The 27,694-nt window shown below is 35.4% G+C and overlaps 1 protein-coding gene across 1 annotated transcript in view; it reads left to right on the plus strand.

Annotated features, from left to right (window-relative positions):
* Positions 1-27,694, plus strand: part of LOC150107067 (secretin receptor-like) — a 59,920-nt gene that overhangs the window by 28,934 nt on the left and 3,292 nt on the right. Inside the window, exons 2-11 of the mRNA XM_090391601.1 lie at positions 6,348-6,458; positions 8,119-8,261; positions 10,681-10,775; positions 12,738-12,876; positions 17,201-17,357; positions 19,288-19,348; positions 19,723-19,792; positions 21,765-21,856; positions 25,022-25,166; positions 27,619-27,660. Coding sequence (XP_090247727.1) covers positions 6,348-6,458; positions 8,119-8,261; positions 10,681-10,775; positions 12,738-12,876; positions 17,201-17,357; positions 19,288-19,348; positions 19,723-19,792; positions 21,765-21,856; positions 25,022-25,166; positions 27,619-27,660 — 1,055 coding nt within the window. The remainder of the gene's footprint in view (positions 1-6,347; positions 6,459-8,118; positions 8,262-10,680; positions 10,776-12,737; positions 12,877-17,200; positions 17,358-19,287; positions 19,349-19,722; positions 19,793-21,764; positions 21,857-25,021; positions 25,167-27,618; positions 27,661-27,694) is intronic.

Raw genomic sequence — 27,694 nt, forward strand, 5'->3', positions numbered from 1 at the left:
ATTACCGCGATCGTACAGACAGAATACATATTTATTTTTTACGAAAAGCAAGATGCTGGGTTGTGGTGGTATTATGGCCGAAGCGACTAAAATGAGGCCACTTCATTCATAAACCAGTGTTCCTAAAGGAAACCTTTCCATTTTCGTATGCGATTGCAAACCGAACTTCAGTTGAATTACCCTGATAAGTCCTAAAGGAAATTCGAACCCAGGGTTTTCGACCAGAGGACATCATCGATATCCCCCCTCCCCAACACACAGTTACGGTTACGACAGAATCTACTACACCCGAAGAGATTGTTTCAAACATGCATTTCTAAACAAAGGAATCTATGGTAGAAAAAATAAATAAATCCTCATTATCCCGAAGAGATAACAGCGCTACTTAATATGTTCTTGAAGTTTTTTTGTTTTTTTTTTATCAAGCCTCCCTGCATTCAAACGCGCATTCGAAAAGAACAAAAAAACTCTCGCAGTCGAAAGCTAATCTTCCGATGTTTCGAATAAGAAAAGTCTTCATTTGCGGCATTCCCTCCTTCCAATTGACTGCATTTGAAGCTTGTTACAAAGAAACTGCTAAAACCATAACAGTACATGAGAAAGGGAAGGGGATAGCTCTTAAATACGTACAGAAAGGGCACGTTGTTCATACTCGCAGATGAAAATGGACACTCACTTGACTCGAATCACTAACACTTCTCGTTATTTCCAATGCATCGAATAAAACCTTTTAGCAGTCGTGAATTATTGCTGGGCAAGAGGGAATAGCAAGATTAATGGCGTCCTACAAGGCCGCCATTAATCTTGCTATTCCCTCTTGTCCAGGCAATATCTCGAAGCATATCATATGTGGGGGGGGGGGGCTGATAAACCCCTAGAACAGAAATTATATTAAATCAACCGATATAACCACAAAAGAGAACATATCTTAAAGCCCTTTAACCACCATGTCTCATCAGATTGTAACAATTCGTTCTTTCAGAATATATAAGACATGTCGATTCCTTCATGGTGAGTATCACTACTTGAACCCACCCTCGTAATACCAGTCGATCATTTTGGATATTATATAGATAAAACAAACAAACCTCCAACCCTCGAGAATACGATAAAAACAAAAACGTGAATAAATACAGTTTTTCCCAACGTGCAGCCATCGAAACAAGTATTATGACTTCCTCTGTTTCAGAAAGAAGCATACTAATGCATGCGTTCCTCTCAAGCTCACGTGGCCTCTGTTTTTATCAACGGAACGTAGGGAAGAACTGAAATACTTCCACCTGATGTCATTTTCCCTTAGCTTGGCGTGGTGTACCATTTTGCAGGTATCGTTGCCAGCAACGTGACACTGGTAGGCGGGTTAGAAACAGAACTCTGTGATTAAGGTTACAATAAAAAGCTGACTGTCAGAAGCATACACACTGAGAACGGGGGGGGGGGGTCATTCCACATCTTAATATACTTTGTGGCCAGTTCAATTTCTTCCGAACATTCCGGGATTGCTTGACTGTGCCGAAAATAGCAAACTGTACATTACATAGAAATAGGAAATATTAAAGATCCAACTATTTCAAAGCCGATTATAAGGAAGTTCGGAAATCCTGACGAGGGCTCTTAGCAAACTAAAAATACTTTTTTTTCAGCTTCGCAATCTTCCCAATGAGTTCTGTTTGTCAAATATATCCTATAGTTTCAAACCTGTTCCTATTTCTTCCTTTAATTTCATAAACTAATATCCTTTATAAAATTTCAAACAAAAAGGTGACAATAACAACAAAATCAGTTCCTTGTAAAATTTTCTTCTATAATTCTCAGGATAACGAAACAGAAATACTTCCGGATTTGAAGATGATGGAGCAGCATCACATTTTGGAGAGGAAGTCCCAGGAATGCAACAGTACCATTCTAAATTCAACTTTGCTGAGTGACGGTAGGTGAGCCCATTAATAAATAGAGTTTGCTTCTTCTTGTATGCGATCTAAAAAATTTCAATCTAAAACGTTTTTCAATTAATGAAATGCATAAAATTTTAATCAAAGTAATCAATACAATGTTAATTTCAGAAGCTTTTGTTCTGTTTAATTAACATTGGAAAAAATTTTTAGTCATCAATCACGTCTTTCTGCAGTCTTTCGACTACCGTTTGTAAGGGTATTGGGACGAAGGATGTAACTTAAAACACGACCCATCTTAGTTAATTTACGCGTAGTAGCACAAAAGAGAGATTAATTTGTTTGGTGACAATTTTACACGCATTATCTGAGCAAAAATATGCAAGTATTTGATATAAAACTAAATTCTAATTTCATGAATATGTCATAATTCTCATCTACCCCTATGTGTGATGGCCTGTCATAACCTGTAACTGGGTCTTCACAGAAAACGAATTAATGCTACGATAAGGCGCTTAATCGCATATTCCACGTCTGTCAAATGCGCGTACTCACCAGCCGGCTGTCTTGTGGAATAATAAAATTAAAATAAAACCAGAGATCCCTCCCCCCGTATAAAGACCTGCTAAATGAGCATCAGATGAAAATCCCTTATAAAGGTTCTTTGTAAGGTTCTGGATGGGATTCGAACCCCAGGTGTTTTCGATGAAATTAACGTGGCTTTGCCGACGATACTTCAGTGTGTGATATTTGGTAGAATATCTAAATGTCATTTACAATCAGTGGGATAACAACAGCCAAATTTTTAGCAGCTTACAACGACAACCTCTTGACATGTGACCCCTGATTATTCAATTTTATATGATTTTTGCCAAATGATCTACAACTTTGTGTGTAGACAATTTTAATTTTAATTTATTTAATTAACGGACACTTATTTAGGCAATTTTCCGTTTTCCAATGACAAAGTGAAAATGAAAGGGTTTTCACTCATCGTTAAAACCCTTTCATTTATAGACTCCAATATTAACGCACCACATCAATATATTCAGGTGTTAGTAGCACCTAAATTCGAAGTATTTTTTTATCAACAAAATTTACAAAATAATGGAGAATACAGTTCAAAATAAGATTTTGAAATCAAGAGATAAAAACTTCTCTTCAATGTGTAGTCATTTTTTTAAAATTCGAAATGTGAATAAATGAAAAAAAAAGTGAAACCACTGAATCAAGTGACGAATTTCGCGCCCAGCGCAGTACGTATTTATGTAAAAAGCGAAGACTTTCGTCTTACAGGAGGGGAGATTACACTTTTAATTGGTAAGCCTAAGGCACTGGCTTATTCGCTAAGGCTAAGAAGACAGTATTATGTCTGATAGTCGCGTTAACTTTCCGGTAGGTCTTGAGGGATGGAAATCATTACTTAAAGAAAGTAAGAAATTAAAGAAACTAAGAAAAACTATATCACCTCCTTCTGAGACGGGCCAACTTACCTTACCTTCAATTATGAAGATTCTTTGCGTCCCGGATGAGATTCGAACTCAAGTGTTTTCAGCCTAAATGCAAATACTGTCATATATATATCCTCGAGACTTCAATACGAAGGAACTGTGTGTACACACGCTTGTGCAATTATTGTGGTATTTTAAGGGTTTTATGACAGGATAAACTTTTGCATGAACGTCAGCTAATGCATCCATCCAGAAATCTCTTAATAGTGACAAAAACGAGAAGTTCTCTCCTTATCCATCCCAAAAATTAAAGTTTTCAACCTCTTCATTTTACCGAAATGAATAAATTAAGAATTAAAAATGATTATCGTTCTTTTTACTAAGAATACTGCGAAAAGTGCGGTTTGCCTTCATTCACAGAAATTTACGCCTAAATCATCGATCATTCTCCCCAGACTTACATATGTTTGCAGAGCGAAACCATCTCTGTCGATCACGCTCATTATAGGATTTATTGCATTGTGCATCAAACTGATGGTCTTTTTTTTTTTTTTTTGGTCCGATATGGAATAGGACGAGTTGAAAGATAGTATGAGAAAACATTTACAAATGAGAGGGAATTTGATTTTCTCGGTGATTTGGTTCAAGGCAAACAAGTGCTATTAATATTACAGCAGAGGAAACAAACACACATCAACAATTCGCCTCCTGTGTGTGGTCACGGCAAAGTTGCAGACATAAAAAAATTTAACATGAAAGACCTTGACAGTGAAAAATATTAGCGCCATGCAACTTCTGGAATATTTTAAAATAAAATATTCAGAACAAAAAATATTAAATGCTCTCCTTACTTATATGGAAATAAGTAAAAAAAAAGTAATTGAATTTTTTGAAATATTTACCAAAATCGATAAGCATGATAGTTGCTCCACGATTACCTTTTAGATTGGTGATTCATTGATTTCTCACACTCTCCCCATGATGGATAAGACCTCACCTAGAAGCAGCATTCGTTAAACCATTTCTAGACGAGATTCTAATATTCTAGAATTGGCTTTAACCACTTCAAGGTTTCCCTAAGTCTCCTCTACATATCATGATATATCTAATCATTTCATCATGATTACTCTTTATTTATTTTTACTGAACACAACTTAGCAAATGTAGACCGATTCTTTTTGGTCTTATGTTCAGTTCCCCTTAAATTTTTAACTTCTAGAGGAACTCCTATGTTATTTGTCGTGAGGATTATCCTGTTTCATAACATCAGTTTCAAAAAGATTCGTTATAACTTAATACAAAAAATTCTTGAAAGATATAAGATTCAGACTTGGAACAAAGGCTGCAGATTTTATTTCACTGATCAGTTCAAAGAAGATCCTTCTTGTATCAAGACGCGTGACATTCAGCCGAACCCCCAAGTCTCTTGTGCTGCTATGAAATAATGATAGAGTGTATGGGATGTTTATTTATATTCAATGACATTTTTATTCAACACCTTCCTTCAGCTTTTTCTATTAGCAATTTTAACATTTCAGTCACTCTTGAAAAGAATTACATTCTAAACTTTGCAGGCTCTAAGTCCGTCATGGAGAGAGAGAGCACAATGTTAGCTAAACTTATTCCATGATAATAAATACTCAAATTGGTTAGTTATGAGAAATTGTTCATTCCCATTAGCAGAGTAATCAGTATATTGTCTTGGAATGAATGTACTAAGTTGTAAATTGATAAACCTCATGATTGCGATTAAGAGAAGAAAGGAAGTTTGCAGAAGGATACAGAACAATATTTCGTGTCAAGTTGAGCCGTCCATCCACAATTATTTGTGCAGTTCGCGCTAACCTCAAATGCCGAACAAATCGCTGCTCAGACTTCAAAGCGCAGGACGGAGTTTTGCATTTGTCTGGACACTTAAGAAGGGTATGAATATTCCGAATGGCTCTAATCTAAACAGGATTGCCACTTTGATCACTTCTTTACTTCCACGTGGCTAGTCGTTGCATGCGTTAGTAAGTGTTTGGCACCTTTGAATAATTTTCATTCAGCCATATCAAAGATAAATAAAACGAACTGATCATGGATTGATTGCGATTATCTGCAATAAGTACAGTATTAAGTGTGATAGAAGAGCTAGAACAGAAGTTCTCTAAGTTATGTTGTCAAACGCAATTGGACAAAATTAAGAAGAAAAAAAATATATCTAAACTAATTTTCAGAAAAGAATTAAATGACGCGTCTTTAGAGCTGAAAGGTGTCCGTATTTAACAATATTACGCTGAATGAGCAGTAATATATTTTCTCAAGAATGAGTTCATTCTTGAGAAAAGAATTTCCTCAGCTGAACAAACCAACTTATTTGGGTAAGCAAATGGCAACGAAGTTTACTACGGTTCACAGAGTTGCTTGAAAGGCTCCACTATTTAAAAATGGCTCAAATAAATCAAGAGTTCCATTTTATTATTCACTGCATTCGGAAGCATTATCCCCACGGTCTCTTTTGCAAATTACTAGAACAGTCTTCTCTAACTCAATAGCCCATTATTTTTTATAACTAAGAGATAAGCTAACAAAAAAGTTTTTTTTGGGTGTCTTACAAATGGTAAAGACCTTTTATTTGCAGATTAGAATGTGCTTAAGGAGGCGACTAAGAGCCAAATGAAACCCCAGGAAAAATAAAATAATCAGTAACGCCTTTTATTCCCCTGTAGGCGGTCTTTTAAACCTGTCTAGCTTTTGGGGAATGAGTGGGCAGTTCAATCTCCACTGGCAGCCAATCAGAGAAAGCTGGCGCAAGAGTATCACTGATTATAAGCGGCAACCGATGAAGAGATGGACAAACAAGCGCTGCTATCTGTTGGCGATTAACCTTAACAGCATATGCTACTGTCTGAAGACCAGCAAAGGAAATAACTTTCGAAAACATAGCACAAAATAGACATTACTTCTAGATTTCGTTGGGTAAAACTCTTAGCATTAAATCACAAGCAGTTTTTTTTTTCAGGTGTATATTGCCCAATTGTATGGGATGGTGCTTATTGCTGGCCACATACACTAGCTGGAACTGTTTTGGAAGTATCATGTCCATCTTACATTCATGGTTTCAACCCAGAAGGTAAGTTACTGATTACATAATTTATCTAATCCATTTACCCTTTTAGAGAAATTTAAGTTTCCAGGTGAGCAAAAACGCCCTACCTCCGTATGAGATCAGCTAACTCATCTTTAGTCGAAAGAGACCAGATAAAGGTGCCACACGTCATGGACGGGAATCTAAGCCAGGTCCTTCCGACCAATGGGCTTCGTCTCTATTGATACTGACTGAGCTATGAGCGTGCTCTCTCTCTCTATGTGTGTGTGTGTGTGTGTGTGTATGTATGTGTGTTAAAGATGCCAAGCTATTTCAAACCTGGTTTTACTCCATTTGCCAAGTAAGCAAACAGACAAATAACTCAAGTGTGCGCCTGCACATATTGCAAGTCTAGGTTGGCATCTTTAACATATAGTATACCCAAGGTAAAAAACTTTCTATATATACACACACACACTGCTTGGAAAAATGTTAACGGACCACCGCATAGGCAAAGCACGTCGTGCCATTTAACAAGTCACATGTTTGTGGCAGGTATACATTCGAGGAACATGATGCTCCCAACTCGGCGCAACTGTGTTCGAGTCAAATGGCTGCAACAAGGCAACTAACAGAGCTTGAAAGAGGCGTGGTGATACAATGCCATTTTGCAGGCATTGTATCACCACGCCTCTTTCAAGCTCTGTTCGGCAAATTGTTGAAATTTTGGGTCACCGCCAGGTCAACAATTAGTGACGCCATGCTGAGATGGAAGTGCAGGGATTCAACTGCAAGCGCTACCGGAAGTGGACGACTCTCCACATTTGCCGAACGTCACATATGGTTTTACGAATGATAATATGTAAAAACGGTCATTAGTTGGCAGACACTTTGAATGCAGAGTTTCGACCATCGATTGGAACACGAATCTGCACATAAACATTCAGAACCAACGAGGCTTAGAATATGAGTATGCATGGCAGGACCACAATATGCAAGCCCGACTTTGCCCAAAAAGCATGCAAAGGAGTGGCTTTTTTTTTTTTGGCATTTTTGGACATGGAACCGAAGAAAGCTCTGTTATGGAGCAACGAATCGCGCAACACCCTATACCGAGCAGATGGACGTAGCGGATGGCCGTTGAACGTCTCTTACCAGAGTATGTAACTACAATTATGAAATTTGGAGGTATTGGTGTGATGGTATGTATCTGTTTTTCCTAGTTTGGCCTCAGCCCTAACTCCTGCCACGAGAGGCATCTGAACATCCTGGATAATACAATTGTTCCTCTTTTATGGCGTTTCTGACGAAACTGCCCATTGTCTCTTTCAGCAATGGAAAGACCTCAATTCTCATTCTGGATAGAGCAAAATAAACAAATGAACGTTGCCTGAGTCTTCGGACAGTTGTAAACATAAGACAATTGTTTGACAGGAACTTATGAGCAGAATGAGGGTGATTATTATTAGCTGTGGTTCTACTAATTATTAGACTACTCTAAAGTTTATCGTAACACCTCGAACTTATTCTTTATATATTACCTTTATTAAAGTCGTTTTTGGAATAAAGGTGTAATATTTCATTGTTACTTTTTTTAAAAAAAAACAGGAGTTTTTTATTTTTCATTTTTAAATGAAATGTTTTCTCCCTCCCATTCATGTTTCAATTCTACATAAAATTGTTTTCTTTTTCTTCCATTCGTCAGGGATTGCCTCTCGAATCTGCACAGCGAGCGGAACTTGGTGGATAAATGAAAGTACTAACACGTCATGGACGAATTACACTTTGTGCGCGAAGCCTTTGTATGTAATCCCCGGAGACACCACATACAGCAAGTATGTTTGGGAAGTAAGTATTTGTTTATGGCAAAACATTGATTTGTGTATTCAGGTATTCACAACTGACAAGACATGATGAATGCACAATTTAAAAAAGTTGTTTGCATTCGTTTCGGATGAAAAAATTTAATTACGATAGTAATTTATATGGGTTCAAAACAATAGAAACAAACATTATAAACAAAATCGACTCATTCCTGAGATTAAATCACTAAACAACTTCGAAAATCCACTATAAGTGAGAGAGGAGATAAGTATTCCATTCTCAAGATATAAACATACCATTATAATCTCTGATTATAGAAATAGATGAAATTGTACCACATTAGGAGCTGGGTTGATGAACTGTTACACGTTCTTTGACCAAAGGCTGAATTTCTGCTTATTGAATTATGAGCTCTGGATATGTTTGTTGTTACTACATTCAGTAATATATATGGTGGTATCTGAGGCAATGCCAACTCTAAAAAAATACTAGGCTAGAGTGATCAGTTTGCTTGTCAGAATAGAAATAAATTTAAATGAAGCTTTTGCGTGCAATGTATATTCATTATTTCAAAAAAAAAAGTGTTAATTCCTATTATCAACATTGCAAATGGAGCATGTCTTGTCGAAAAGTACTGTCTTGGATTTATAATAACCAGAAAGTCATCTGAAGTTCTTGATTTGTCTGTTTTGAAGAAAGGCTGAGGTAACTGAGGACACGATGCCGTGTATGATCTGTGCAAATTGCATGTGTTCTTGCCGATTTACTGGATAAGAAAAAAAAAAACCTAATTGAATATGTGACCCGCTAACTCACTCATATCTTCAAATTTAAAGTCTTCCTAGACTCTTTGTATTGTGCACAGGTTTGCTCCCAGCCCTTTTCAACCAAGCCGCTTCTCCGATGCAGACTGAACGGCAGAGGTTTTATTTGATTTCATCTAACTAGCTTTGATCCAAGGGTAGCAAGTAGGATTTGATTTGTGCTGGGAATGCAGAAAAGCACGTCTAGCTGGAAAATCACTTAACGTCGGTTGATTACGCAATTATTCATACTAACAGATTTTCAAAGCAAAAGTAGTTTGTTTTTGTGAACACGACAGGCTGTGTGAAGTGACACTTACGTGCCCTAACAAGAGCATGAAAATTTTAAAATGAAGAATAAAATGAGCACAATACTCTCGTCGAATTACTAGCAGTTCTCTACTCTCTTAGAAACATCACAATCTAAAGCCAACGGTTCATTTACACGATTAACTGGTCGTTCTAGAAATGTGAACGGAAGAGATTTGCGATGGATGCTGAAGTAATGGATGAGAATAATCTGGAGACAGGAATCCTCTACAATATGAAAATGGTATTTTTAGTTTACTAATAGTAGATACTATTAGGTAGAGATGGTAGAAAGTTTAATAAAAAGAGGAATTGGATAAGGCCCACCTAAGCTGAACTTGTACTCTTGGATATCCGCTCTGTATGGAAATAATTCAAAACTATTTTATCAGGAATCTAGGCTGCCATTTCTCCCCAGCTCATGACTTGAGCAGCCTTGCTCAAATCATGAGCTGGGGAGAAAAGTCTATCAAATTGATATACAGGAGCTATTGAGAGGTAAGTAGTGAGACGCATCTCGGAAGGTGTAAAAGGATGTTTTGAACAAGGGAAATAGAATGAAATTCTTTGTACGAAGTGAATGGAATACGTGAGCAAATGCATCCACTTTTAAAGAATTAAAGGTGAAAGACAACAATAGCGGTATTTTATGAAATGACCGCTCACCGCCTGTTTAGCAACATCACAGATCCCTCGAAATGATGGAATATAAGCATCAATAGAACTTATTCCATTTATTTTTAACATATCGTATGACCGTTATCCTACAAGGAAATATCGGCATTTCATCACAAAAACAGATATAACAAAAGCAAAAGATAAAATGGATGCAATGATTGAATTTAAAAGGTTAAATTTGAAGAACTAACCACATTCCTTTCGCTGGTGAAAAAACTAGTATTCCATTTAAATTAAATTAAATTCATTCTTCAGGATAATATCCATTTTTCTTTAAGATATTCATTTTACTAGTCAAGTGACTGTAAATGGAGTTCGCTATGGCCTGTTCCATTTGTGTTTCTAGAATAGAAGTGACAGGACAATAATAAACTTCGTTATTAATCAGAACAATTTTATTATCACTGATAATACGTTATGTTATCATTTCATAAAAATCCAATTTTTCATCAAGGCAATGTTACGCTGGAAATATATCCCTCAAGACTTCCCCACCGAATTTTTCAAAGGAAGAAAGTGTGCAGCAACTCTCTTTTTTTCTTTCTTTTTTTTGCGATATTGCAGGAAAAACATTTAAGACTTCGCATATCTAATTTTTGAGCTATAACACGACTAGGAAAAATTTCAGCTTCTATTATTTTTTCCTTTTATAGCCTCATATCCTAAACATCAAGCTGATATCAAAATTGGGCTACGCCACATCACTCCTAACATTGCTGGCGGCTTTCTTCATCTTGACTTTTGTTCGGTAAGTGATGTCGTCATGACAGTAATAATTCAGAATCTAAAATATTCTTTATAATGTTATAAGAGCAATATCATCACAATCTTAGCATAAAATCGATTTTTATAAATTTAGTTTCAATTCTTAAATTTTTCTTAATGTAGAATATCTGCAAATTAATATTTAGTAAACGTAAAAATTTAAGCCATAATGGGTAAGAAATTTTTCTATTTATTATGATGAGCATGTAGAATTCTCAGTCAAAAATGAAATGTAAAATAACTGACACGGTTTATTAGGAGGTAAATGCACAGATGATAACACTGACTAGTTTCGCCACACATATTATCGGCTTCTTCTGGGTTAGGAAAATAAAATCGTGAATCATTACATAATTAAAAATAGAACATGTAAGAGCCTTTTCACAAAAGTAAAAAAAAAAAAATTTGAAAGCTGGCAGAAAATATAAGAATTACAGTGTCTACATCAACTACTGCTGAGCAATGGATATTCTAAGAAAACGGTACGAAGAACACTTTCTCCACTATTGCTCCACCATAAATTCCTGACATTCGCAACAGAACCTCAGTTTCCATCCCCTACATTGGTAGGCTTTCTCTCAAGATTTTCAAATGTCATCATATAAGAGTGGCTTTAAATCCATTGGGGCTATTACCTTCTTTGTTACGTTCACCTAAGAACCACAGCCCTCTCTACAAACATCCTGGAGTTTATAATAGTCCATATCCTTGTGGCCTGTCTTACGTAGGGCAGACATCTAGAAGTTTGGAAATTCAAAGTAGCAATCTTCCATTCGATTATTGAATTAGTTCTGAAAGGAATATTTAGGAATGATCTCATGGGATCTTGTAGCCTTTAGTTTTACATCCGCGCCAAATTAAAATAGTTTCCATTTTAGGGTGATGTTTAGTTTAATAAAGGGGATAAAAGGGTTGGTTGGGAGAGAGAAGGAGCAGTGAGTAAGCTGCTATGGAACCACGTCGCAGTGTCAGTGAGCAGTTTCCAGCCATTTGTATATCGAGAGTGTTGAAGTTGTTTTGTAGACAGTTTGCTTTACGGTCCGGAGCGATGATGGTCACTCTTTTGACCCTCAGATATCTTGGATATATATTACGCTTGTACATGGATCAGCACAAATGAATCTAACTTTTTTTTTCCCTATCTGGTATATGACAGTAAGGGTGTTGCAAATATTTTATACTATTATCATTTCCATAGTTAGCAGTTTCCATTAAAAATAAATAAGGAAAAAATCCCTCGAATATTTTGATCCCTTTTCTAGCTTCAATAGATATTTGTTTAAGGCTGTTGGTGAAAATCACGAGCAAGAGTGCTGCACTGCTGATACCAACTTAATTGGTGGTAAGTGAATCGGTGTTAGTTAAACGTATTGTATAAAGTGCATTGAATCCGCTATTGTCTGTGCTTCTAAACACTCACTTCTGACACGCAAGTAAAAACAAAATGTAAAGAGTATACTTCGATGAATATTGTAAAGACGTTAAAAGTATATAAATAGGATATTTTTTGAAAGAAAATTCCGCAGAATATTATCATAAACTAACATTCTGCATTTTTGAAATATTTTCTTTTGTAGTGTCAAAAGAAAAGATTTCTTCATACTAAATCTATAACTGAAGACCAGTAAGCTATGAAATTTATCAAGTGAGCTCAAGGTATAAGAAAAACAATCTTTGTTTCTTCAGGAAAAAGGATATGTATATATCTCTTCGTCAAAATGTTGCAGAACCTATAGCGAATCAATACCTTGCGTTGGTAGAAGCTTACTTCGATTTAAAAGTTTATTATACAAAGATTACTTTCTGTTTCTAACTGAAAATTAAAAGTCAAGTTATTATTCATGGATGTGTTCACATGACAATGTTTGTTATTATTTAATGCGTAAACTGAATTTTAAATTAAAATCGAGTTTTCCTTTTAACCCTAGTATTTGTTCCATTTCAGAAAACTACGGTGTCCAAGGAATAACCTCCACTTGCACTTATTTTGCTCGTTCATTATTCGAGCAGCCCTCTTGCTGTTAAAGGATGCCTTGTTTGGCAGCGGGGTCGGATTCAAGCCTGAGGTTACGTCAACAGGTGGCGTTCCCGCAACTCCACTCACCAATGATAGAATAGTAAGAGGAAGATCTTGTTATACACACTGCATTAAGCACAAACACGAGAAATTATAAATATGAGATAAATTATAAACGTTGTCACTCATTTCAACGTTATTTTGCACCTTTGGTTATTTAAGATTTTATTGAAAAAATTATATACAAAAAAACTTGAAATTGAAAAATTAACTCATTTTAATTTTTAATGAAATCAAAAGAGCAATCTCTTTCTTCTTGAAATTGAAAACTGACAACCATCGCACCTTCTCGCCTAAAAGTTCGTTCAACTTGAAGTTACTGTTATTTTTCCAAAGTTCAAAACTACATCATAATTATGTAATTTAAAGAATGCTCTAATATTTCATTCTCAGGTAAAAACAATGAACATTTTTTTTAATATTAATTTTAGATGCAAATTCACCAAACGACAGATCCTCAAGCTATCAATTTTGTACTTATTCACGCTCCGTGAATCATGAATTCTTCTGCTTTAATTTTATGTTTGTGTGTTATGTGAACTGCAGATCATTGAAAGCACGCAGAGTTATTATAAATAACTTACTATCAGTCACTGGGCCAAAACCCAGGAATCCCTTTTCCATATAACATAAAATGACAATAAAATTACTGGTATTATGGTATCTGAATAGCTTTTCACATTGTTCGAGACGTTCTTTACCAAACAAAATCTCTAGCACTTGAGGGACATAAATTAAGCTGCAATCAAAATTCCATTGCTCAAATAAGGAGGTTGCTGTTTGCATATAATTGCATAAATCAAGGACTAAAACAAAGTAACGTTTTACTGCATAATCATTTCGTTACCATTTTTCTAAACTTTGGTATTTAAAGTAATATTTATTTTATTTTATTTAAAGTAATATTTTTATCTTAACCGAAAAGTCCATTTCTATGTTGCGGCTTTCCAGAAATTTATTTACTTTTTGTCCCAAAAGATCCGCTTTTTCATAAACTTTTTTTATGGTAATGCAACCACAAAAAGAATGAGTGGACCAAGGAAGATAATACGAGAACTCTGCCTGAAAAGGAAACATTATGGAAATCTTTGGAAAATTGAAGCAATGAGCAGGTCTGAGCTGAGACAATAATAAATTTAAGTGAAATAAGGGATTTGCTTTTGCTATCAAGTCTTACAAACTCAGCACACTGCTCAAAATTTTCCGACGGCTTTACTTATCCCTTGGCACTCAAATTCACAACAGTAACAATAAAGTGTTTTTCTTTTGAATTGGCTTTTTTCTTCTCTTTTAGGGGAGTGAGGGGAGGAGATTGACAGGATTCAACTTTATAATATTTTCTATTATACAGTTTTTGTTGGTGGTAATGTTTTTTTTTTTAAACTTATCGAATGCCGTGTAAAAAACGAGAACAGATAATGTTGACATTTCTTGAAATTAAAGCTTATGAAAGATACATTCGACATTAATTAGGGCACAAACAACTACTGGTATGGAATGAAATAAAAATAAACCCTCCAACGCTTGCTTATTCGAAATAATTGAATGTCTATACAAGTACTATGAGAAGCATTCTAGCCCCGCACATTAAAAACCAAATCTAGACCCAGACTTGGATTCTGTGTTGCCTGAAATATTCTATAAGCAAGATCGAAGTCTCACACCGGATAATGATACTTATTTATTACCTTTCTTCTTCTTCATGTAGCTTTCTCAGTAAGAACTGCAGCACCATGTCCTTCCAGTTCTTTCTATTGATGGAAAGCTGACTGGAAATACAATATTAACTTTTTTTAATAGCAGTAAATGAGATTGTACAGTGTTCCTGTAAATAGCAGAGGCGCAAATTATTTTGCATATCTAAAAAATCTTACTCCTGGTAGGAATTTTCTCCTTGCAAATATAAACAATCTATTTCTTGTACGGATAATCTCGGTTCACTACTTCTTCGTACAATTTTGAATTTAACAACTGGCAGTGAGCAGCAAACTCTTCCATCCCCTCCCAAGGCATTATTACTAAGTAGAATAACTTTCTTCTCGTCTGTCTGTGGCTTCCACTCACGAAAAGTTATTTATAAACCTATTGTACCGTGGGTGTAGTAAGTATTTTATTTTATTTTCTAATTTTATCAATTATATATATATATATATGTATACACACACACACACACACACACACACACACACACACACACACACACACACACACACACACACTGTATATATTTATTTGTTTTTACATAATCCGTAAACCCTGCTCTAGAAAACAGAAATAGAACTTTTACATGCCCTTCTGGCTTCCATTATTATTTGGAAGTACTTCCAATATTCATCAGTTATTGGAATTTAAGATGAATAAAAATCGCGCACTTGACTGAAGGTTGCTGAGGAGGGGTCATCACATATGACCAAAAATAACATCTAAGATTATCGATTCGGGGTTGTAATTCCACTTTAAATTGTTAGGTAATAGACATCTAGATAAATCTGATTAGGAAAAATGTTAAATAAAAATTAAAAACTAAATCAATGGCGAATTGTAAATAAAGAACAGAAAGAAGAACGCTTTTCCTTGCTGGTCCTTACGAACCACGTGATTTGCAACTGCAGGTCATATGTCGCTTCTCCTCCCCATACTGCCGCTAATATTAGAGGTACACCCTATCAATAACATGTCTTTTGCAAACCTTTCTGCTTACCCCAAATACTATGGGATAAAAGTAGAGTATGATTGCAAAGCCAAATTTTGTGCATGGGGGCATTAAATGGAGGATTTCGTCAACCCTTTCTCTTCACTCCAGTCGCTACTTTGTTTTATGGCAATATGTACAAAAATTATAGAACTCGATCTTCTGTTTTAAAAATCATTATCATTATGAAAGGGTGCACAGCATTACCTTAACGATACACCTTAGCTAAACGATTCATGCAAAGGCAAATCATTTAATATCTTGGTTGTTCATATAACATAACAGCCATGCCGTTATTTCGAGAAAAACACCACCAACGAATCCATAATTCTTGTGCATAAATGCATCTTCCTTCTGAAGATGCATTTGTGCACAAATCATTAATCTCTACACATCATGACAAAGCTCAAGGTGTTCTTTCTCCGTCTTTGGTTAGTCATTTCGAATGAATCCTTTAGAGTCTAAAATTCTCCGATTCAGCACATTCGTATTAACTAAAGTTTTCACTTGACTTCCGATGCACTTATTTGAAAGGTCAACGGTTAGAAGATCTCCATCGTTCCCAAGGATGACGGTACTGAAAACTTAAAGATTTTCTCCTTCTCGTTGCGAGTATTACTAAATCTCTCTCTCTCGGATAAAACTCATTTAATCAGTGAATAAAATGTACCTGCATAAGTCAGAATTTGCTACACCCAACAAGAATTTGACACACAGTTCATAAGCGTCCTCCCCAAGGTGCTGAAATTCTTGCAAACGGTGCGGTTGTGAAGGCCTTACGACCATTCATAGCTTGGCTGGCTTAGTTGCTCCGAGATATGCGGGTGTTGCTTAGTGCTTGCTAAAGAGTGAGTTGCACTGCTCGAAGCATTTCGTTTAGGACTTAGCAACTGAAATGAATTCAACCTCAAATAATCCAGGTTCAAAGACGTCTACCAATAAAAACTGACTGATGGTGCGACGAGTACGCAATTACCTTTATTGATGAATTTGAAATTTGTTCATGCAAGACACAAGGTAGACGCGTTTTGTACGCAAGTACAGAATCTTCATAGGGTGGTTAATCACAACTACGTTGAAATTAAATTTTATCCTTCTAATGTCTTTAATGTGTCCGCGCGGTTAGCTGAGTGGCAATCATATGCCTGTGAAAAGAGTGTCCTGCGTTCGATTCTGGTCGCCGACGTGAGGAGCTAAGGATCGTTGTCAGACATAGCCAAGTTAACCTGGCTTGGGCGCGGACTGCAGTGTTTTTCTCCCCAGTTTATTTCAGGTTTTTTCTCTGCTAAGCAGGCAAACCGGTCTTAAGAACACAACGCTTCATAGACAGTTACACATGGTTGAGCATGGGGGTAACTACCCCCACCTCGTAGTGAGTTATGAAACCTAAAAATGGGAGGCCAAGGCCCTACATGGGGCTGTAGTGCCATTAGTAAATAAAAATAAATAGAATGTCTTTAATGTGAAATTATCTTTTGAAAAAAGTACGCAAATTGCGTTTCATTAAATATAAAAGTCCTTAAATATAAAATATGGCTGCAAGTACTATATTTTGTTGTTTTCATATGTGAAGTGCAGAAATCATAAAATAGTAATCAGAGAAAATCTATAACTATCACGATCTGTTATTAACTTGCAGAACGCGGAATGCAAAGTGTTTACGAGCTTCTGGCACTATTCGTTAATGGCCAGTTACTTCTGGATCTTCATGGAAGGCCTTTATTTGCACAACCTCGTTTTCCTGTCCATGTTTACTGATACCAGCGGAATAATGAAATACGCGGTCTTCGGATGGGGTGAGTATTAATAAAAAGCATTACACGATTCATTATGATTTCAATATTACGACTATAACAAATGGTTAATTATTATGAAAGCGAATGTAATACTATGTGTAGTTCTATCTGTACTATGTGTACACCGAATAATTAACTACTTAAGTACTATTAAATATATTCAGAAACCTCATCTTTTTTTAGATTTGTGGAATGCAATCAATACTGCTTATTTTTAAATTTATTTTTTATCTTCAAAATGTTCGAATTTCCAGAAATTTCTTTACTATTACAAACTTAATGAATAAAAAAATTGATGAATTCAAAAATCGAGTAGACAAACTCTTTGTAAAAATTAACAATCTTATACCTGAAGCTCTGATCTTGGATGTTAAATTAACCTGAAAGTTTCCCATTTTGCTTCATCTCTTTACATGTGAGAATGTATATTAAATTATTTTAACAGTTATAAAATAAAATAAACCTTCTAACGCTTATTTTCCAAGAGAAGTTGTAAACTTTGCACTAACTAGATTTTGGAAATCGGTTGACGGCCATTTGACACCTTTATTATCGTCTGCTGTCAGAATATTTCCGGCCGGGGTGAACAAATGGCACCAAAATTAAAGAGATACGTAGTGCCGTCTTGTTTTTTTCTTACTCTTAACTCACCCTTTTGAATGCAGACATTATCTTGCTAGTTCTGTATTTTAATAATGAAGTTCCTTGATGTTAATATTTTAATATTAACATCAAGGAAGTATAAAAGAAATATTTTTCCGCTTTGTAGAAGGCAGAGTTCGCTTACGTTCCAGGCTTCTCCTTGGAACTTGAATTTTAAATGCTACATTTCAGAAAAATCGACCGTCAGGGACCCACACCAATTCAGGTAGTAAAGAGTTAAGGTTTGTTTTCTCGAAATTTGAACAAATTCCTGCAAATTTTTTCTACAAAAAATCCTAGAATAACTGAATTGTAATTCTGCCGAACGTTGTATGTAAAACGGGTGGCGAGATTCCAAAACAGGGAACTAGATCTAATGGCAACACATAAGGAGGGAGGGAGGAGAGAGAGAGAAAGAAAGAACAGTGGCAATAATTGCAAATTACTCAAACTATTGGGCTCTGTGGACTCAGAAATAACGCTGTCAAGATCACTTCATCGCTCAAGAGAAATGATGAGCGCACTGAAATATGCTACAGTTCAGTCCCTTTGCAATTAACTTTGGGTTCGTGAAGAAATGGGAAGAAATATTAAGCAGGATTCAAACTCATCTAAACTTTCTTTCTAATGGACTTGAATGTTACTTAATCTTTCGATCTGACTTGGTAGTTTGAGAATTGTTTGTCGCCAAGCATTTTTGCAAGCCACTTTCGTGGTGAGTTTATTGAGGGGACGGGAAAATATTTAATAATAACAATAATCAGTAGTTTGCAGGCCATAAACGTCTATGGTCTGCAAAATGCTCAGATTAGCTTTCCTAACCACAATTTTAATTTAAGATGGTTAGTCCCATGCATAAGTTTACATTTTTGCTTGTAAACTGCATATCCTCCTGGCCAGTTCGCTTGGATGTGGGACGAAAATGACAGGTTTCCCTTAGTGGGGAACCCTGCCACTTACGTATGAACGAGGTAATTCATCTTCTGTGTTTTCATATAGAAGTCCTGAATAATCTTTACAAGTTTCCTATGGTTCACCGACCGAAGTTACTTTTCTGACAACTGGGGAATCACTCGGTCTTTAGAGTAGGTGTGTGTGTGTGTTTCGCATAAACCACACACAAGAAACCCCAGAAACATACTAGTTAGATTTAGGAAAACGATGTGGAGGCATTAACAAATCCGAACTAAAACCAATAATCAAACACTGTTACTATACGTCTTTGACACCGCTAATTTTTGAATATGCTGTAATCAGAATTTTATTTTTTATTTTATTTTATTTTTAGGAATGCCTTTGCTGTTTATAATTCCGTGGGTTATTGTCCGAGCAACTCTGGAAGATACTTTGTAAGTAGTGCTATTAATAATATTGACGATTGACTCAAATTTTAACCCAAATGTAACACAAATATGTTAGTCTGTATTTTAAGCGACCTAAGAAAATTAGAAGTCACCAAAACAAAGTATTTCCATTACCTTCATTGCAGAAGCGGAACGAGCTCCCTTAAAAGAACAATCCCCCCCCTCCCAAACGTTTATGAGTAAGTTATTTGAATTACTTCCTTTGGGTTTCTTCTTTTACTGCTTTATTAGTCTACAACAGCAGACTACACAGCGACCAATTTATTATTTAACAAAACTTGCGCGCGCGCGCACACACACACAAATTCTGCTATGGCAAACAATTCGCGACATTATGACAGAATATAATTGTCTTGCAGATGCTGGACTACGAATAACAACCAAGGATATTTCTGGATCATGCGTGGACCAATCACCGCAACTATTGTGGTAAGCAAGATCTATTTCCTGAAATAGTTATTAATAAATAGAGATTGAGTGCACAACTAAATCATTCTACTCCATTTGGGAGAAAAAATAGTCAGGGAATTAATTTATAACTAGTTTCCTACTCCCATCTAAAAGCAAATCAAACCTTAGGCTTATCATAAAATTCTTAATTTTTCTCGAGAAAAACAAATTCATTTTGTAAACTTAGTGAATAACTTAGCTAATATCGAAATGTTAAAGAATATTGTTATATTTGCTTTCCAAGAAATACGAAACATTATGCTTGCAATCTTATCTTAAATTCTTAAAATGACAAGCAAAGAAAATTCTTAGATGCGGAGAATGAGGACATCAGGATTGCTACTTTAGCTATGTTCACAAGATGTTTCCATGTGGTGTACGAAATCGCTGAATAACTGACGGCATATGCTTAAAGTAACTCCCCATCATCCAGTTGCATGCATAAGTATTGATATTTAATTTTAGATTTATGTGAAGAAAGGGAACTATTAAGCAACATATATATACAGGATGCTAGAGCTTTGCTTACCTTATCCGGATTGAAAGCAACGCATAATTATTCAAATGCCACTAAGATTGATATATTTTGTCTTTCACTCGAAGGATGCAATCTATCTATAAGAAGAGTATAAAGAAGATTGGCAAGCTGTATTGGCGAAAGCGATATAAACTCCTTTTTGACCAGTAAGTGCAGGGCTTGATCAAAGGAATAGCAGACGTGGTTAAAGAAATAAGATCCAAGCAACATAGCATAGATCCAACCCTTTATATTACACATAACGACGTGTCGTTTACCGTGCGAAATGAAATTGGTTCAAGTTTCTTTGGGTACGGGTCGAAGATATTTTGCTCTTTCGCACAAGATTTCTCTATTTGACATAAGACCAAAATTTTTCGAAAAATGTGAAAACGTGTAGTTTTCAAAAATCATTAACTGCAAATCTGAAATCATTCAAATATCTTAAATATAAAGAGCTAATAAGCTTCATTTCGGCAATGAAAACATTACTTAAATTAAGGGGATATTAAATCCCACATAGTTTTAAAACCGAATAAGAAACTCAGTACTTAGTACGTATGGTTAGGTTAGGTGATCCTAGTACTACGATCACTTGCATTTGCTAACGCTAGTGTCGCCGATACTTTATAGTTTACTATATTCGGCAAGAAACTCTCTGATTCCGATCTTTGAGTTTCTTATTCCGTTTTAAAACTATGTGGGATTTAATATCCCCTTAATTTAAGTAATGTTTTCATTGCCGAAATGAAGCTTATTAGCTCTTTATATTTAAGTAACTTAATGGTTGCACCTGTTTGGATAACTCGTTCGCAGAGTATATAAGTTCTTTTCGCTATACACTTTGGTATTAGGTCTAGCTACTCACTGATGAAGCCTCAAAAACGGCTGAAACCGGTCTGGGTAGTGACCTCCCTCCATAATGTAATAACAGCATACATTTCCTAGGAAATGTGTTTTTACATTATGGAAAATACCTAAGAATAGCGATCTGAACTTCCCCCACCTTTGCAACGAGTTGCCCGGTATTGTACTACGTACTAGGATCACTTGCATTTGCTAACGCTAGTGTCGCCGATACTTTATAGTTTACTATATTTCGGCAAGAAACTCTCTGATTCCAATCTTTGAGTTTCTTATTCGGTTTTAAAACTATGTGGGATTTAATTTAATTTAAGTAACATTCAAATATCTTCTTCAGAATCATTATTTAAAGCCATGGCAGCCACCCGTTCTCTCATCCAATGCAAGGTATGTTTAGTTGCCTCTCTCTCTCTCTCGACCTTGACATAAACTTTACTTTAGTTTTTAGCTGTAATACTAATTGCATCATAAACCGATAATAATTCGCGATGTGCCTCTAACTTGCTACCAGCAATTTATAACAACTTCTTTCATGTCAACCAAATCACTAATGGATTTTTGCGATTTCAGGTGAATTTTTTCTGTTTCCTCAACATCACTCGGGTCCTCTTCCTGAAGATGTTCGATTCTAACATGCTACAAACGAAACGATATCGTTACAGGTAAGAAATATTCAATGGGTGTGTGCACCTATTCCAGATTAATAAAAATGGTATGTTCAATTTTAATTTCTTTCCGTAATCAGATTTCTAAAAAAAAATGCAATATGTTATCAAAACGAACTGCCTAAGAAAGTTTTTCACGTGATCATTTTTCTCATCTCTTGACATTATGATCGTTCAAAATATTTTACATTTTGATCTCTTCAAAAAGTCATTTAAAAGAACACGTTATTTCATTATATTTGAATTATTTCCGATTTTTGTTTCAAAAAATATCTCCGCATTTCTTGATTCCGGCTTAAAAAAGATCGTCTGATCGAGTAATTTAAGTTGAAAACTAATCGTCCTCCATAAGACAGGTTGAAAAACATACGTTTAACTATGGTAGAGGATTAACATTAAAATTTAAAAATTGTTTATAGTTACTTGTTTGTATAAATATAATATAATTATTATATGTATGCAAACTACATAACTGATATTTGAGTCTTATTCATGAGAGTATTTCTCTCTCGAATAATTCTAATGAGCTCTCATCCAACATGTATAATTGTATGTTATGAAAACAGCAGCTCTATTATGGGGGAAACGCGAAGATGCTATGGTGACCTGCAGGGGAACGCGGAGATGCTATGGTGACAAAGAGAACCAAAACTTTCATTATTACGAGCAGAGGTTTGAAACAGTCACCATTAGAGTCGCCTTCATCCCACATGGAGATTTCGGTTTGTCACACAACTAATTGGAGTTCCAAGCCGTCTCTGGACGATGATTTTCGCAAACCGTATGAAGAATGTCAATATCAGTTGAACACAATATTATCACAATCACGAGATAATATTGTGTTGTTATCTTGTGATATTATCTCAAGAGCCCGTTATAATTATTCAAGCGATAAATACTCATGAATAAAACTCGCATATCAGTTATATTATCACAATTAACTCAAAACATTATCACAATGTTTTGAGTTAAACGATAAAACTAGAGGCCAATGTTACGTCGATTTTATAAGAAATGATACGATCGACTCAGGGATATTTTCTGTATTGTAATTTAAGGTTTAAAATTATCAAAAAAATTCCATTTCCTCCCCAATAAACAAGAGTTAGAATTCTATTTATTGCTGACTTTAAAAGGGAGGTTCGCCACTTTCTTTTCATGGTGTGCAAATTTTTGATTTCAGTCAAGATTCGAAATATATTTAAAGATGAAATATTTTGTGGAAACGTTATGACGCTAAATCTGCTAAACGAAGGCAAATTTCGATCCAAGTTATTCACTGGAGAACCATTCTTCAGTGCAGGGTTTCCCAAATTCACTTTCCGCGGAAAGTGAATAAGTGTTCCGTGATGTCAGTGACCAAGCCATGTACTGTATTTTTAAACATGGAAGTAATTCGGGAAAGGGAATACCGCTGTTTATGACCGGTCATAAAAATAGCCTGCAAGCCTATTACAACAATGGACGACGTATCCTCTGTTCTCAAAACTGAACGAAATAACATCTGCGTTGCAAATGTTAGCGACCGATCAGCAAGAAAGTATAAAGAAAATTTTCCACTGAAATTGAAGATCAAGGTAGTCTGTATCCGGTTCTTAAATCTAGTAATACTGAATACTTTCTTCGGAAGTTCGTATTGTAGGATGAAAGTGCTTGTTTCGAAACTGTAGTGCCATGATTTTTTAAAAGTAATAGGCCTACAGATTTAAATTTTAATATGAATAAGAGACAAGGGACTTTCTTTAATTTTGGTGTTAAGAAATCTCATTGAAGGTGTTTGTGACGCAACAGATAGTGATTCATCTACCTCAGCCTACAAAGCGATCTCCAGGATGTACAAAAGGAGGGGAAAACTACCAGCGCACAGAAGAAAAAGTCTGCATTCACTCGTAAGTACTTATAATAATAATATTACAACTTTTTGGTGATCAGAATGGGATATGTCAATGAAAATCACACAAATTAATTTAATGATTTTGGCTGAGGTAACTACAACATGCTACAAGATTTCATTCGTCCGGTGATTGGTAACTGATTTAAATGTAATTTTATATTTATCAACATGTCACACCGTACACATAAGTGTACTGATACTCTTTATGATTATTCCATAATTAATTATTAATATTGTAATGTATTAAAAATTAATTATTAAAACATTACAAAATAACCGAGGTGTTTCATGAAAATTTCAGGATTTGTGAAGTGTTCCGTCGTAGGAAAAATCTGGAAAACGCTGCCTTTTTCGACTAATTCTGAGTAGGTGGAAGTTTTTTTTTTTTTTTCAGGTAAAACATAGTTTAACAGTTTCACTTCAGAAAATCTGGTTTATTAATTCGAAAATTCAGAACATGCGCGATATATATATACGTATAAGTAATAATGCTTATGATTAGGAACACAAGGTGGCAGAAATAGTTTTCTATGCTCTCGTCACCTCTCATCCAGCTCATCAGCAAACATTTTTCTTCACTCATCTGCGCAATGAAGATTGGAAAACTGCCACTCTCCAATTCCGGAAGGTTCTGGCTGATAAACCTTTAGCTCCTGCATTCGGAGAATAAAAATTGACAATTTTATTACTTTTTCTCTTTTAGTTTAAAAGGTCAAAAATGATATCACGCGATCGAATTAAAAATCATTTACGCACTTTTTATTTAAAGTTATGGCTTTTTTTTTTCAGGTAAAAGGTTTCAATTTATTTATTGTAAGGTATGTTGTGATTAATTTGATTAATGGCTCGCGACATTTTTTTTTTATTTAATAAATGAAATCTTTCCTTCCACTGGTAAATTGAGTATGACGCTACAACTAATTTTATATGAAAAAAGTCTTTTCAGTTTCATTAGTGAAGTGGATGTTGCTCAAAGAGTTGCAATTCAAGGCAAGAACGAGTTAATAGACGTTGGTGTGATTATGGCTTCCTGTACCGTTAATGGACTCACGCCAGAGAAATATCTTCAATTTATGTACACCTCAGCCACTTTTAGATAAATATGAAATAGAATTTGTGGCTGGGATTCACACACACACACACACACACACACACACACACACACACACACACACACACACACAAAAAACAATCTGTGAGAGGTGTGGTTTTAAAGTTTGAAACTGAATAAACTGATTAAATATTTTAAATATTGTGTTTCTCTCCAGAAAGTGGTTCACGTCTACCCTAATTTTAGTCCCGTTGTTTGGAGCACACTACACCATCCTGTTAGGAATGTCCTTTGCCGCGTGGATTGGTGACATATTAGAAGTAGTTTGGCTCTACGCTGATCAACTGTTTTCCTCATTTCAGGTAAATGAAACCAATGTGTACTCGTAACATTTTAAACTGCCTTTTAATTAATCAATTAAAAGGAATAACTTTTTTTTGTCTCTAAAAACTGTTTCTGTAATTGTGGCACTGCCTTTAACTTTAATACTTCATGGGCGTCATCCTCCGTTTCAAAGGTAGTACGACAAGATTTTGCACCAACATGAAATGCAAAGGATGCATCATTGACAAGACAGATCTATTTATAAATCGATGAGTAGCCACGCAAATATTCTTGGTCCAAAGCATTCATACACTTGCACCCTCATATGCAGAGTAGGTGTAAAACCAGCTATAAGAATCTCCCAGCAAATAGGAAGATCCTAAATATCTTCTATCGCAGTGCCTTTTGATCCCAACCTACCGCTTATCCTATAGCGCATACTTGTGTCTATTTTCCGAGACAAGTCAAATATCAACACTGAATAATAAGCCCATGAATGCATCGATAAATACCAGTGTTCATTATTAAACAGATAATCGATTACTGGGGCTATAACTAATTAGTCATAATAAATCTTCTATGAGATCTTTGTAAAATGACATTGGGAATCCAATTTCTCTGATCCTACATTCCGACCTCCCAAATTTGTGTAATCTCACTGGTCAGTGACGTCACTTGTCAAGTGAAGTTATCCATTCTAAAGTGATCGGCAATTCACTGCTGTCTTATGAAGTCTCTGTCCTCGAGATTTGTTAGACTAGTACATAGATCCTCTGTCACTAGCTGGTATCTGAAGAAGATGGTTTGGAAAGACAAGTGTTGAACCTATAAGTTGAATTGGAAAAATATGATGTGTGGAATCTCTGAGTGGAAGTGTAAAGATCTGTGCTGAATACAGAACACAAAGAACTTTGTTTTTTAAAAAAAAAAAAACAGTTTTGTACTGAATTATGTGGTGTCGTACTGAGGAAAATCTCAAATGGAGTCTGTCCCCCAACACACCACTTCAGATGATAAATGCAGGGGTTTGAAAAGGAATAAATACAAACGTAAGGTAGATTACATCTGTCGTGCGTTCACGAGTTGGTCCGTGAAAGGAAGAAAAGTCCCAGAAGTTTTCGAGAGAAAAAGTCTTACCAACTCAATCGGCGATCTGCCTGACAACAGACCCAAAAGTAATTGATGGAGTTGTACCTTCGCACAGTTGGGTACAAGATGTTTTCTGTGCCCACTAAAAACATTTCACAAATCTTCATTTGTAAAACCGAATATGACCAGACGGATGTAGCTAAAGACATTTTTCTATCGGTTAACCATTAATAACAACAAAAAGTATTGCACTAAAATTACTTATTGCATAAACAAAACAGCATGTAAAGTTCAGTGTTCCAGAAGTGTGTCAGTGTGCGAAGAGGAGATAAACTTACGCACTGACTGAACTCGGATATAAACAGACACGTCAGCTGACTAAAATAAATGCGCTCTGATCTATATTTTACGATGGCTCTAAATGCTCAACTTCATAAATCGGCAGCTATTGGAATATTAGCGAATGCTAGTGGGTTGTCAAATGTTAGCCGAAACGGGTTCTTAAAATAAATTAGAATTTAAATGTTTGTCGCTCTTTAATTACAAGATAATTATAATTTAACTTATAGAAGAGAGTACGAAGTTTTGCGATGATTCAAATGCTAAGAAAAATATGAAAATACAATGAAACATCCAAACCTCCATGAAAGTGGCAACATTTTAACCCGCGTTAATAAGGTGCGACTTGACAGCGATATTTCGTTTATTCGAAGTTCCACACTTCAGCTGTAACATCAACTTTCGTCAAGTTGCGTAGTTGATAATTCTACACTGTGCAGAATTCTCTTAATTTCTTCGAAAGTAAACGTTGTTGTTGTTCTGAGGAAGAATAATAACACCGTAATAAAGATCTGCATATTGTAAACTCAGCAGGTATCATCACATTACAAAAGTGTTAGAAAATGCTCTCTGAGATGCAAGCCGTTTGTTCAGGAGCCAAACAGACAATTCTGAGATTTAATTTTAAGAAATACAGAATTACTTCTTCCATTCAATAAACGTATTCTAAGATGGTGGAAATGCCTCTAAATAAACAGCTTTCAGAGACAACAGTGGAACTACTGTGAATTGATCTTGTATCCTTCACATGACGCGTATAAAGCTGCAACGTTTTCTAGATAAAGGGATAAACAGAACTAGCAATATTAAAATATCAGCAGTGTGTTCTAATGGTTTTAAGTGATGCTAGAGGAAAGCATTCATCCTCACAGATAACAGAAAGGGATATCGAAGGAGTTTCTTGAAAAGGACTCGAGTAATATGTAGTGCTACCTCTTATTTTATATTTAGTAAAATAAATTACTGAATTATAACGACTCGTACATTTAAAGGCATTAGTGCTAATTTGCATATATTACAAAATAATTTACGAATTTAATTATGTTCTCTTTTCCTCCACAGGGATCATTCGTTGCTCTTCTTTACTGCTTCTTGAATGGAGAGGTAAGTGTTTTGGTTCTCTCTTTATACGACACCG

The sequence above is a fragment of the Typopeltis vanoorti genome, chromosome 4 (genome assembly GCF_054136105.1).
Source record: "Typopeltis vanoorti isolate ZY-2024b chromosome 4, IOZ_Tvanoo_1.0, whole genome shotgun sequence".
NCBI lineage: Eukaryota > Metazoa > Arthropoda > Arachnida > Uropygi > Thelyphonidae > Typopeltis > Typopeltis vanoorti.